General features: G+C 40.6%; 1 protein-coding gene across 1 annotated transcript in view; it reads right to left on the bottom strand.

The window, feature by feature from the left end:
* Positions 1 to 6800: 6800 nt before the first annotated feature.
* LOC115798019 (corticotropin-releasing factor receptor 1-like) overlaps positions 6801 to 15306 on the bottom strand; it is a 91485-nt gene continuing 82979 nt past the window's right edge. Inside the window, exon 14 of the mRNA XM_030754666.1 lies at positions 6801 to 10203. Within this exon, the coding sequence (XP_030610526.1) occupies positions 10063 to 10203 (141 nt within the window). The 3' untranslated portion in view covers positions 6801 to 10062. The remainder of the gene's footprint in view (positions 10204 to 15306) is intronic.

Consider the following 15306-nt stretch of genomic DNA (forward strand, 5'->3'; position numbering starts at 1 on the left):
TCCCACCCAGCCTCACACATGCATTTTTAGTGTGTGGACAGTGGCATAAGTAGTTCATGTTTTATTTATCAATATTTCTTATATACTTTATTTATGCAGGAAATTAAAAATCTCTTTCTTAAAAGCGACTCTGGCTTTAACAGTTCTAAACTTAATCAAACAAGTCCTCGTCTTTTTGTTCTTTAAAGCTGTCTCACAATAACTGCTTCTGATAATATTTGCAATAAAAAAATTTTAAAAAAATGGGTGAATAATCCTGTAAATTACTTCAGGAAAAAGGAGCGAGATACTTATAAAACCCTTTTTCTGTTCTTACTTGGGTTGAACCTGAGTGTGTGTGTGTGTGTGTGTGTGTGTGTGTGTGTGTGTGTGCTTCTTTAGGAGGGTGTCACACATTCTGATCAGTAATGACGCGTACATCATTTTCTGTTTTGACTGTTAACATTTCATCCCAGTGAACAGCCAGAGTCTGCGAGAGCTGATAAATAGAGAATAGTGGAAACTTGGATCTATTTGCGTTTAACACCAACCTCAGTGGAGTTTAATTAGTCTTCATGGTATCTTCATCATGATGATCTGATAATGATGATGATGATGTCTCAATTAGTCCTCTTCCTCTTTACCCTCACTTTAAATGTTGATGCTTCGTCCGATATGTTGGCCTCATAAATAAAAATTCCCAAGAAAAGATGTGGATGTAGTTAAAGGGAAGCAACACTAGATGGCGCCACAGACTGTCTGACCTCAGATGTTCACCAGGCAGTCATTTAATGGTTTTAATTTGCTTTTATAGTATTGAAGCATTTCATGCATGATGACTCTTAAACATGTGCAGGGGGTTTAAATTCAGTTCAGTTACATTTTATCTCATTAAAACTGCATCTTAGCATATTTACAGCAGCTTCCAGTTATAGTTAACCACAGGAGAAGTTATGAGTGCTTTCACCTACAAATGAGTGTGATATAATCCATTAATTAAATATATTTTTTCAGCTAAAAATACTAAAATGCTACACTTTTCCCCTCTAAGTGCCTCTTTAGGTAGATTTAAATGTAAGTAATCAGACCGCTGAGTAAGAACGTTTAATATCTGCCGCGTATTATTCATTATTAACAGTACACTTCCACCTATGATATTATTGAACTGAAAAATGTTTCACCAAAATCCATTTCACGCCCAGAGGAGCAGTCAAAGACTCATCACAGAGGGTTCAATTGCAGTTGTAGTGCATATGCATCTCTTTCTGCTGAATTTAATTTGTAAAATGTAATTACATCTTTTTTTTTTTTTTTTTTAATTTGAATTTAGAACAGCTTCCACAATTTTTCCAGCTGTAACAAAAGAAAGTTTCCCTTCGGGGGAAGATAGCAAAGTCCTTCTTGTTCTTATTCTTTCAGCTTTCTCAGCGCCTGTGGACTGCACATCATTTTTCTCTCTGTGTCCAGTCAGCAGGTAACACAGGTCTGAGACAGCAGACTGCTCCATCAGTGCAAACACTGATAGCACGTCCACCTGTCTCACCTAAAGAAGTCATGAAAGAGTTGAAGAAAATGCCAAAGCATTACCTGGAGAGGCAATAATGCATTTGATGGGGGTGGGCCTTTTTTCTTCAACAGCTTTAACTTTCAAAATATGGATTATGAGCCCATAGAACGACTTCAGGCTTTACAGGAGGCTGTATATAAAAGATGGTAATATCCTGCATGAGCTCATCCATTGGCTGAGGACTTTTGAAGCCTCAATTTTAATGTTTTGGCTACTGGCATGTTGGTGATTTGGAACCAGACATGACCATATTAGGAAGAGAGGGTGTAGTGATGAGTTACCAGCAGTTTTTGTCACTGGCTTGTGGTTTAGGCTCTTAAAAAATTGCACTAAAATGGCATTACATTGGAGTTTTTTAAATATACACACAGAACCAATGGAAAGGCACTCTTGTATAAATTCTAATGAGCTCATAAATGACCCCACTCAGTGGTTTTAGTCACTAAAACAGTTTGGTCACTTGAGGTTTAAAGAAGAGATAATAAATTAAATTATGCATCTGTGTAACTGTGATATGGTCCATATTGGGACTTATTAGCAGACGAATCCCAAAAGTAAGGTGATTATACACAACAGGAAGAATTTTAATACTGGTTTAAGCTGGAGCCATTCACTGGAATATGAGCTTAACAACGTTATATTGTTTACATCTGGACTGCGGGTGCCTTTCGTAACCATGTTATGAACTCACTTCTCATGCATATAAATGCACCATTGAGAGCCAGCTGCCACGACAGCTGGCTGCAATGGGACAAAGCTCCCAGGGTCATCGGGGTAATGCACACTTTTATTTTGCTTTAAGATTACAAAACTCTTCTCATTCCATACCACAGACCGTGTCTGACATCAGCCTTTCACTGCAGCCACATGATGTGATTTCATACTCATTTCAACATCTGTGGAGGCTTTTGAGACTCTATTTATATTGGTATTAAACTTCTGAAAGTCTGATTGATTTGTGGCTGCACAGAATTACTTATTGACTCACAATCAGATCAGCACAGTTTTAAATACAGAAAGTGGCAGACATGCAGATTTATCGATTGTCCTCCAGCTCTTTTGTTGTGAAAGGTCGAGACAGATTCCCACTTGTGCTTTGTTGAAATAAACAGAACATGTGAAAATATAATAAACGAAAGGTATTAAATCTTAGTTTTATTACAGTGGAGAAAAAAAATAACAGCACTATTAGGATAAAAAGGGGCAAAACTGTGGAAAGAAATGTTGGATGAGGTTCACAAAATAACCATTTTTTTTAGTTTAGAGAGAATTTCTTGGAAATAAGTTTATATACATGAGTGAGTGTGAATCACAAGCAAACATTTTACTGGTACTGCACGCACGCACGCGCGTGCGCACACACACACACACACACACACACACACAGTTCATCAGTGAGTGCCTGTACTTTGCTTTCACATTTGATCAGTAATGAGCATCCTGTACATGTTCGGGGTTCAGAGTTGAGCACACTGCTGCGTGATTTAACAACCACAGCCTATCACCAGTTTACCTTCTCTGCCTCTGACAAAGGCAACGCTGCAGCCCTGTCCTGACCTCCACTCCGGATGGTTTTGTGTCCCAGCAGTTCTCACCTCTCCTCCATGAAGGCCTGATTCACACAGTGTGTCCTGATGTGTTGAGCTCTGGGGAGCATTAACAAGGGCTCTCATATGAAGTGTTAGTAATTGCTTATTTCTCTAACTGTGCTGAACTGCTGGTCCTCCTCGCCTGAAGCGGTCCTCATGAGAGTGTCAGAGTTTGATGCTTTTTTGTACGTGAAGAAATTATTTTATTCAATTTTCTGGACTGACTGACTGACCCTGCAGTCTTAAAGTAATGATGGACTGGTATTTGTCTTTATTTGCTTCTTGCATTAACACTGAATATTTTAGAAGTAGAACAGGGCTGTTTTCTGACCGATGTCTCATTAAGAAGAGAAGAAATCCTGCTAGCTAACTTTTGACAAGGCTCACTTGTTAACTGGAAAATATTCCAGGTGATGGATGAGCGTGTGAGCCTTTGCCAATTAAGTTCAAAGCCATGACCAAAGCAAACAGGGAATCTTGTAAATATACTTAAATCCTTGTGAGTTCTTTCAGATTTGATGTGTTAAGTTTTGTTCTAAACTGGAAGAGCCATGTATGAGTCTGCCCAAAGCTTCATTTTCTAGGACAACTCGTCTGCCTGGGACTGCTGACACCAGACTAACCCCAGAGTCAGGTTTGCCCCAAGTATCCCGAGTTCCCTGTGATATCTGACCCAAGCCCAAACTCTTGTGTTTGAGCCTAATCTGCTAGCTGATCCAGAGCTAGAGGAGCCCATGTCTCCAGAGCCCATTGGTCCTGAGTAACCTGAGCCAGTCTTACTAGTTCCAATGCCCGCCCATCCTCCTCAGGGACTCCGTCTTCCCTGCCAGCCACCTGATCTGCTGCTTATGGAGTTCTAACTCCACCACTGGTCACCTACCCTGCTTTCTGAGGGACATGATTTCCACCAGTGGCTGCCTCACCGTGGCACTGGAAGGTCTCTGCCTCCTTTATCGCCAGCTTCTTCCTTGGCCACCTCCCTCCTTGGCCACCTCCTCTGCTGCCAGTGCTGCTGGTGTTGTTGTTGCTGCTGCAGACTGCTCCACCTCCCCAGCCACCTGAAAAGCTCCATCTCTGATGCTGAACCTCTGCCTTGCCCCATTGTTGAGTGTCTCTGCCACACCTGCTGGTCTCCCCCTTATCCCCGTCGCCCATCTCTTGTTCATCTCTACCTTCTTCTCTCGGCTTCATCCCCAGGCTAGCCTCCAGAAAGGTTCTGGCTCTAGTTTGGTTTCAGATATGTTCATGTGTTGCTCATAAACAGTGTCAAGGCTGGATGAAGCTACTGCGATGCTGTCAATTATCAAGATGAGCATTTTAACCATCGCAATATTGGGATTTTTTGTGATGAGGAGCGGCAGGTAAAACTATGACACTGAAATTTCATTAAGTAATGACTTGCTATTGGCAGTTAATTAGCCAATAAGCAAACCTCACACAATCCTTCTTTCTGAAACACGCTATAACCAAAACAGTCTCATTTCTTTTTGGCCACAGCAGCATTAACTGACAGTGGAGGGAGACAGGAAATGGGGCAAAGATACAGAGGAAGACAAGCGGACAACAGGCCGGGACTTGAACCTGCACTGCCCACACCACAATGCAGTATATACCCATGGTTGCCTGCTCTACCACTGAGCCACCCGGGCATCCAAGTGGCTGAAATTGTCAGTAAACTTATCAGGAAAGTCAGAAAGCCGTTTTCTCATAGACATCCATGGGACTGGAAGTCTTTTTACATTCACATGTACTGCCACCTGGTGGCTAATGAAAACAAATGAAGGGTTAAAGTACTTCTGTAAAGGTGTCACTTTCCAGAGCCAGAAGCTACGTCCATCTTTTATACTGTCTTGCTTCAGAAATGTTTTTGCATAAAAAAAACAACATGGTGGCAGCCAAAAAAGCTAAAACTGAGCCAAGTAGGAAACAGTGTGATGTCACTAACTGTAGAAACAAACTGTCCAAGAAGTCTCTTACTCCAGTATTAGTGAGTAAAAGTCCAATATTTTTATTTTAATGGTACTGATTAGCAAGTATCACGTTATGTGTGATGTTCCCATACAGTTTATGGTTGCAGTTTTCTAGCCAAAATGAGCTAATAGCTTAGCACTACACCTTCATTTTCATCCAACTATGGTCACTTCTGGCTCTTCAAAAAGCAACAGCATGCTAATGGTCAAAATACTAAAGTCAAGGCCAGAAAACAAATTTCAGAAAGCAATAAGTGATGTCACAGTGGCCATGTCCATCTTTTATATACAGGCTATAGTGGTAATGCACTTATGTATCATATTTCACTGAGTTTAGTTTGTTTCCAAGAGTTTAAAATAACATTTATACCATAAACTGTGAGTTTGTGCATATGTAAGCAAAGAAACACAACCTGTTTACTACAGCACTGTGATGCTTTTCCACATAAACAAACAGTTATTATGTAATCATGACAGGAAGCAATGAAAATAGGAAACTGAATCATCCTGACTGCAGTCTAATCAGGAGCTGTGAATATGAGTAACTCTCCCAGAGCGCGAAGCCCTGACTGGAAGAATGAATCCATAAGATGACAGAGAGTAATCGTCCCCCTAAAGCCGCTCTACAGGCGACGACTAACCTTCTTGATCTCTTTAAGTGTTCACATCCAATTAAGCAATAGTGCATCATCGTGAATCCTGTTAAAGTCAATCTCTGTATTTCTTTCCGTTTTAGAGCCATTTAAAAGCAGGAAAAAACTCCCCTCTCTTTCCCAGAAAATGGTGCATGTTCACTTGGGCAGAAGGATCTTATTTAAAAGCCAGTGTCGGGCTGCACTCCCCTTTGAGAGTCACACACAAAGCTTAAGAGGATCACACGATACTCAGGATGTGTTTCTTTCTTTGCTTTCGTCTCGGGGGACTGTAGAGACAAATGGCTGTGTGATCCAGAGTCTCCATAGCAGGTAATGGTAGCTTTTTTTTTTTTTTTTATTTCTGAATAAAAACTGCTCTCTATATATAAAGATCTCACCATTCTCTTCAATATTTCATTCAGTCAAATGCAACACACAGTTTATTATCGCTTGACATTGTTTTAAAGTATGAAAATAACAATATTGAAAATAAATAACAATAAATAATAATCATAAATGACATTGTGATTTTTCATTGACCATCATAAATGTACCACAGAACAATGAAGTTTCTCTTTGCATGTTTCCTCTGCTTCTTATTCCTGCTGATATGAAGCTTTTATTTTGAAAAGTAACACTTCCTAACATAACTCCATGATAACGACATGTTTCTTTCATTTCAGTTGAATTTCTCACCCCCAAAAGGCTCAAATTAAACTAAAGCAGCCGCTCTTTTACAAGTGATGGTTAATAGTATGTGAAATTCAATTATTTTAAATAATTGACTTTTTTAAAATCATAACCAGAGCTCACACATCACCGACAAGGGATTAAAAAAAAAAATCATAATTTTAGGGTGACAAAAAGAGGAGGTTCATATAGAATTTGTTCATAAAAATGCACAGGTGCTAGGCATACTGGTATCATAGGAATGTGGACTGTGAGTTGCTGATCACATGGAAAATGTGCCCATATGATTTACAGTGTGTGGTTTGTGTTTTTGGTTTCTATTCACGGATGTTAACGCCCCCTTTCCCTCCCCTCCCCTCCCCTCCCGCTCTGGTATTTATATATTTACATCAGTAAATACAGTTACTGCAAATGTTCAAATCAATTGAACGCCACAGAAAGTCACGAGCTGTGAATGAGAATGAACACCGTCCTTCCTGGCTGGCTGGTGGAGAGGCAAAAATATTAAGTCTCTTAGTTCAGCTGAAGCGTTTTGTTCCAAAAAAAAAAGCTTTTAATGTGAAGTCACTGAGAGGAGGAGCGGGTCTAGCTATGAATAAGTGTAAAACGTAATCATTTTCTCTGTTTTTTATAGTGATGGTGCGTTTTGTAAAATAAACTGTCATGCTTTTCATTTAGTTTGCTGTTAAATTAGTGATAAATTGAGCACAGCACTGTTTTAGCAATACAGTTGATGGAAGCCACTGTGCAGCCCACCTCCATCCCAGCTCCTCCTCTTCATGTTGCTCCTGACTCATTTCAAGTCTCAGTGCTTTTGTGCATGGTCCCTGACAATAAAAATATAACTAATTAACTTACTTATGACCACTGACAAGTCAACGCTGAACCCATGGTTCATTCACTGTCACTGCACAGTTTTTATACTTTGTGAAAACCTTTGCAAAAAAAAAAAAAATGGTGGATTTAAGTTCAGACACGACCACTCCTGGTGTTTACATCACAGGACACAGATTAAGCCAAGGACACAAAAAGGAGGAGCACTGAGGGAGGTGGGTTGCAAAGTGGCTTGCAGGTTAACGGCAACTATTGGCAGGCTGAAGCAGTGAAAAAGTGAGCCCTCAGAGATTTACTGATAGGATGTGTGAAAGAGTAGCATGTGGGCTGGCAGTGAGATCAATGAAAGCTTGACTTCATGACCTGATCTCATATTACGCTCCATTTGATTTAAAGCTGTACAAGATTCAGCATTCTGTGGGTCAAACTAATGTCACTCATACTGGTCCTGTAGCTCAGCAGCAAACAGAGCAGCTAAAGTGAGGTTTATGTTTCCCTACATTCATCCATCGCTGCAGGTATTACACCGATTATGTTCAGACAGAGTCAAAACTTTTTAGGTTTCTGTGAACACAGAAAAGCTGGATTTTTTTATTTAGCGACACTAAAATAAGATGTGATTCCAGTTGCCTTTCTGTTATTGCACACGACATTCATAAAAGCAGCTAGAAATAAATGTGTGCTGCCACGTGTCTGTGTTTGCTCACACATCAGCTATCATAACTCTATATGACAATATTAAGTGTTTACAACTTGTCTGGCTGCCCCCCAGAGGCTCCACGATTTTAGGTTAAAGTCAGTTTGGATAAAATGATGGAAACATATGAGAAACGTGCATCATTAATGTGGGTGCACTGAAAGCAAAATATGCTGTGTGTGTGTACTTCCTGAGGTAACACATGCATCTTAACTGGTTTGGCTTCAAAAAGGTCCCAAACTGGCTGCCAGAAGTAAAAATCACAGCTCAAGAGACCCCAAGAATGCCAGGGAGGCCGAAACTGAAGGAGGTCTATATCTTAGCCAAATTCAGGTTGGCCCACGTGATTCGGAGTTGGTCCAAATGCAGCCAAAGTAGGCCAAAGTGGGCCAAATCTGCACACAAAAACTGCTACTAAGCCAGATCTGCAAGAGCATAGGTGGTCAACAGAAAACAGGAGTAAGATAAATTAGGAGAAGGGCCATGCGTTATATAACTGAATAGAAACTTTTGTTACAAGTTACAATTAAAAAAAAAAAATGCACCTAAATGTTGTTTCAGCATCATTGCAGAGATGGCCGAAGAAGAACATTTCACGGATGCTGAGTTAAATAGCAGTATAGACCCATGTCAGTGTTTCAGGGATGCTCCTTATGAATCTTTGTCTTAGTTCCACCTCATAACAAGAGTGGTCTCAGGCTTCTTTCCACTGAGTGTGAAGTGCTCTACTGGGATAATGTGCTACTATGAGGTCTTTCAGATATGATGGGGCCTGATTATTTAGGGATTAGTACGTGAGGAGAAGCATTTTAAATCCAATTTGTGGACGAACACCTCCATCACCTCAGCCATGGCCACCCTAAACCTCCCTAATTATCACATATCGACTAGTCTGTTTAATCTGTGCATCAATAGAAACATAAACACGTGCTTTAAGTGAGAGTTATGCCATGCAATTATTCTGCAGTAAAAAGCTGCTTTCACTCTGTATGCTCAGCTGAACTCAAAATGAGAACAACTGATTTGAAACTAGCTGACTAGCTGAGCCACCTTAGCCACAAAAATGACTGATTTACAACCCCGTTTGATTTTACACTGGAATAAATTGTTTTAAAGGCTAAATTATGTCTATATAATATTGTACCATGTTTTCTTTACTCTGTTCTAAGTTAAGAAATTATGGGAGTTAGCTGACTCTCCATCTGCTGTTTTCGTTGTCACTTTGGGCTTCTGCAGCACTACATCTCACTGCTCTCGGTCTGTTGGCCATGTGTCACTCCAAAACATCACAATATAGTAATTAAAGGTGGAAAATTACAATAAAAGCAAAGTCTATAATGTTAAAACTGACACTGCCATCTCAGTGAGCCACTTCCTGCAAAAAACAATGATCACAACGACACATGAAAACATAAATGATCCGGCTCGATCACATGGAGGTTACTAAAAGCTGTAAAAGTCTCTGTTTTCTGGAACAAAACTCCTCCGGTAGGAATTACGGAATGTGTTTAACTTTCCTGGAAAGTCCAGAAAGCAGCGCAAGTGCACCAAGCTGAGAACAGAGGAAGAACGCACAACATCAAATAAACAACACTAAAACCCGACAGCTGTTTGAGAGAGAAAAAAAATACAAATCTGAAAATAAAACTCAAGATGAGTAAGGACTTCGTCACTGCCTCCTGTTAGCACAGGACTCTGTGAGATGGAATCCAGTTCAGTCAGTCCAGGCGCATAAATCCTCAACCGTGATGGAGCAAAAAATTAAAGTGCCAGCGGAGAAACAACAGACAATTAAACAAGTACTGTACATTCAAACTCCAGTACACGCTCATCAGCCTGGTCACGTGTATCTTTTTGATCCACTAACCTCCCATTTTGCAAAGACTGCACTGTCCTCTCCCGCCCGTACCCATCCATTTTCTCCTGAAAGTCTGTGTAATGTCCCTCCTGAGGTTTAGGAGACTGATGCAGCCTCTCTGTAGCTCTCTAGCTGCAGAAAGTGTTTTAGTGTTACTCCAGTGATGTGGCAGAAAAGGATGACAATGACAGCTGGAGGTTTCTCCCAAAGCGAGCACATGTAGGACAAAGCTGGCTTCCTCTTTCATAGCGATGTAGACTGCTTGATGCTGTGAAAGCTGACCCGTGAAGGTGAAGTGGGGATGGACATAGCCTGGGTCATCCTGGCTCGGATGGAGTGCTGCTCCTGCCATCGGTGGAACCGCTTCCTCACAGCTGAGCGCACCTGTCAGCAACAATGACAATAAACCCCAGGATTACCTGTCAGCTGATTGATCATTCTGCTGAAATTATTTATTTACACACTGGTTACAGCGCTATTAACAAGGCAAAGAGTAAAGTTTGGGTAGCTGCTCTGCATTGTGTTGTCAAATGGCAACACAATAGAAAGACTTCCTTAAATAACAGCAACTTCTGACAGGCATCGGCATCTGCTGTATTGAAATGTAGTTGAACCATTACTACAGTTGGACTCATACATTTTGACAGAAGTGCATGCACGCACGCGCACACACACACACACACACACACACACACGCACACACACACACACACACACACACGCACACACACACACACACACACACACACACACACACACACACACACACACACACACACACACACACCACACACACACACACACACACACACAGATATAGACAAAATTGTTGGTACCTTTAATTTAAATAAAGAAAAAACACCAGTGGTCACTGAAATAAGTTCAAACTGACTAAAGCAATAAATAAAAATTTACTGAAAATGAACTCGTGAAAATCAGACATTGATTTTGAATTGTGGTTCAGCAGAATTATTTAAAAAACAAACTAATGAAAGTGGCCTGGACAAAAAATTATGGCACTCTCAACTCAATATTATGTTGCACAACCTTCTGAGGCAATCACTGCAATCAAGTGATTTCTGTAACTCTCAGTGATACTTCTGCACCTGTCCACAGGTCTTCCATTCAGTCCATTTAGGCTCAAACAGAAATGGATGGTGTGGTCTGACCTTGGAGTTGACCTCTAATCTCTTTGGAACTTCTTCTGGGCTTCTTGGTTACCATTCGTATTATCCATCTCTTCAGTTTGTCACCAGTTTTTCCTCTTGTGGCCACATCCAGGGAAGTTGGCTACAGTCCTGTGGACCCTAAACTCCTGAATAATGTGTGCAGCTGTAGTCACAGGAACATCCAGCTGATTGGAGATGGTCTTATAGCCTTTAGTTGTCTATCTCATCTCCTCAGAGTGCTCTCTGCTCAGCTTTCTGTGGTCCATGTTCAGTGTGGTACACACCATCATACCAACCAGCACAGTGACCACTGTCAGCCTTTAAACAGGCAGACTGACTGATTACAGGTTAGAGGACACCTGTGATGCCGATTACAGTTTAGTCTAACATGCCCTTATGGTGGATGTATTTTCAGTTTTTTATTGTCAATCTTTTTCTAGGGGTGCCATCATTTTTTGTCCAGGCCAGTTTCATGCATTAAAATCTGTGCAAAAGTCTTGAGTCACCCCCTCATTTCTTTATATTTTCCTTCCAAGCAGCCACACTGAGCTCTCCAGGCATCATGAAGGTCTTTCAGGGTTTTTCTTTGGATACTGGCTACTTTTTCACTCATTTTCAGTGAAGTCCTTGTACCTGACCATATTTAGAAGTTTTTGACCCACTTAACTCTGACCTTCAAATCATTCAAGCATAAAAAAGGCTCATAACTCATGGATGAACCAGTGTTGTGTCAACATATAACAGACAATGTAGCAAAGAACTTATTTTAAATTGTATCTATATTACCTTTTGCAACCTTATAAAAAAACACATCATTTCTTCCCATACTTTTTGTTTCATCTATGAAAAATGCCAAAGATAAAGTTTGACAGGAATAAAATAGTATTTTTGAACCAACAGGTGATTCAAAGTGCTATTAGCATAAAACTGCATGGTGTGCAGTGTGTCCTTAAAAAACTGAGAAAACTGGACAAGAAGAAGAAAAAAGTGTCAGGTCTGAAAACTGAAATCATCAATTATATATAGAGGAGATCAGGCCAAGCCAGTGAGTGTCTGCAGCCATCTGTTACTCCAATAGAGGACTTTCTTCTCAGACTGCTGGCTTACTTGTGGTTCCTCGGATAATTAAGAGTAGAATGGGAGGCAGAGCCTTCAGCTTTCAGGCCCCTCTTCTGTGGAACCAGCTCCCAGTTTGGATTCAGGAGACAGACACCCTCTCTGTTTTTAAGATTAGGCTTAAAACTTTCCTTTTTGCTGAGGCTTATAGTTAGGGCTGGATCAGGTGACCCTGAACCCTCCCTTAGTTATGCTGTAATAGGACTTGGTTTCTACTTCATTCACCTCTTTTTACTCTGCTTATACCCCACTCTCCATTTAATCATTTGTTATTATTAAGCTCTACTCTCTTCCAGACTGTGTCTTCTGTCCTGTCTGTCTCCCCTCAGCCCAACCGGTCACAGCAGATGACTGCCCCTCCCTGAGCCTGGTTCTGCTGGAGGTTTCTTCCTGTTAAAAGGGAGTTTTTCCTTCCCACTGTCACCAAATGCTTGCTCATAGGGAGTTGTTTTGACTGTTGGGTTTTCTCTGTAATTATTGTAGGGTCTTTACCTTACAATATAAGGCATCTGTTTGTTGAGATTTGGTGTTATATAAATATAACTGAATTGAATTTAATCTGTGAAGCACGGCGGAGGCACTGTCATGCTTTGGGCTACATTCAGCCAGTGCTGTTGCAGATGTTGTCAAACTTGATGGAATTTTAAATGCAAAAAAGTACCATCAGATTTTGATCCACCATATAATAACATCTGGAAAGCATCTGATTGACAGCAGCTTAATTTTTCAGCATGACAATGATCCCAAACACACTGCTAGTTCAGTAAAAGCATCCCTGGATATAAAAACACACAGATGAACTCTATCAGTTGTAGACTGGCCTCACCAGAGCCCAGACCTCAGCGTTACTTATGCCTAATGTACTGTATTTCCATGTATGTTTGCACATTTCCATAAACTGCTGCAGATATTTCCCATTTTCTCAATATATAAAAAAAACGTGTGGTGGCAAAAGACTTTTGCACAGTACTGTATATATGCATATAACAGTCTCTACAGTGTACAGTTGAATTTATGGCTCTCAGCTCATGTGTTTCATATACTATATGGTGACAACTTGCTATAAATTATTCTAATGATGATTAAAACGGGGCCCTCCACTCTCATCACTCCAAAAATCAATCGCCCCATTTCTGTCCACCTCCATAATCTCAATATTCTTAGCTTTCTCTAACCTAAAAGATGAACCACAGAGCTTTATTTTAACACACATTATATTTTACAGGGCAAGTTATCAAATAACTGACCACCATTGTGTTTTCCTCGAGTCATGTGGCCCAAAGTAGGATCCTTTAATCCTCAACACATGTTTTTGCTCCAAATGTTTTCCTTTTCTCCTGAATGTGACCGCGAGTATCCTTTGTTCATCTCTTTCACTTCTTGCCCCTGCTTTTCCCTGCTACCCTGAGCCTGTAACAAAACACTAAATCAATACCCTCTGTAGGCTGCACATGCTGCTTAAGCCCACAGTTCATGATGAGACAGTCATTCATCATTCAGTCGGCTATCACAGTGTGGGACGGCACCAAAGGGCAAGCAGTCAGCTGATATTACATCCACGAGCGAGTGGAGGAATAACTCGTTAGGTAATGATTGTTCTGTCAAATGAGGCTGTGCTCTGAAGCTAAATCAGATTATGATCCTGCAGCTTTACCTTTGTGCCTAGTTTGTGGCTCAGGTGGCACTGTTATGGTCTATTCAGCAATAAAGGTATTGATTGAAACTTTGGAGAGCATAATAGAGCAGTCCATCTAAACACTGCGACGTACCGAATTGCTCCTCTCGAGTTAAAAACATTAGCTATTTCTCAGGCAGCTTCCTGCTATGAGGGATGAGATTCTGCATGAACACAAATTTTATAAGATTTTCTAAATTTCTTTGCTATTTTGGAAAAAGGCTTTTCAAACTTACAACCTCCAGGGCTGAAAAATAAGGGTGGAGCTGCAGTGGAGCTCCCTCTAATGGCCACTTGAAGGTCTCTTCAAAAGTGAGTTAGTTGCCACAGATTCCCACACTAACATGTCCAAGTTTACAGCAGGAAACACACATGATTACAGCCTGGTACAAAGAACCTCTTTGGCCTCTTTGGATTGTTTCTTCCAGCTGTACAGCAGGTGAATTTTTTTAACAACTCACCCGTTTTATTGTGTTAAGGCTTAAATTGATGACAGGCATATCTACTATACACTGTATAAAAAAGATGGATGTAGCCACCATGACATCACCCACTGGTTTTAGACTCCATATTTTTTGAATGCTGACATTGGCGTTTTTGTTTTTTTGAAAACAAAAGTGACCTTATTTGCCTGATAAGATGACGCGTGAGCTACGGGGTTTGGTAGTAACCTCGTGTTTGCTGGAACGAAACCACAGCAAGTTTGGCAAGCATTCATACGCTATATGGGTTCACAGACACACAGAGGCTATTTAGTGCTAGGCAGCAGACTAATACCTCTTGGACTGTCTGTACCACACAGTGAATGTCAGATAGTTCCTTTAAAAATGCAAAATAGCAACAAGATGGTTGAGACGTTCAGTTCAATTTGTCAGAGCGCTCATAAGTAAACCCCTAACTTACAGCATCCATGCCACCAAGTTTAACCCTTATCAAAACATAAAAGGGGGAGTTATAAAAATCCACTGCCTTTACAGGTAGAAATGAGCTCCAAATGAGATCAACACATAGTTTGCAATAGACTGCAAACATGTTTATTTATGCTGTAAAGTGGGACATTTTAATATCAGTGGATACAGGGATTGACTCACTTTTGGAACCAGACTCAAGTGGCCATTAGAAGAACTGCAGTTTTTGGCAATTCATAGGTTGCCACTTTGCCAATTTATGTCACTGAACTGATGGCCCTCTCCATCATGTTTGTGGTTTTGGTGCTTTTTGGAGCACGCTAGAAGAAAATATCTGAATAGCTTGCTTGAATTAGCTGATGACATCTGGCTCCAAAAGACCAACATAACCAAAGTGCTAACACTGGGGCTGATACTGTGGAGTTTAAACTAAACTAATGGGTGTGGACTACCTGTTAGTCACAAGGTGATGATGGTCTTTACTGTGAGAACTGTCAGTCAAATCTGATAAAGATTACACCCACACAGTCCTGATGACTTGCCTTCAGTTTTAATTCCCAAGTATGAGGCTAAGTCTCCAAACATTCACCCTGATTAGCAAACACCAAATTTAACATAA

Source organism: Archocentrus centrarchus, chromosome 19 (genome assembly GCF_007364275.1).
Source record: "Archocentrus centrarchus isolate MPI-CPG fArcCen1 chromosome 19, fArcCen1, whole genome shotgun sequence".
Lineage (NCBI taxonomy): Eukaryota > Metazoa > Chordata > Actinopteri > Cichliformes > Cichlidae > Archocentrus > Archocentrus centrarchus.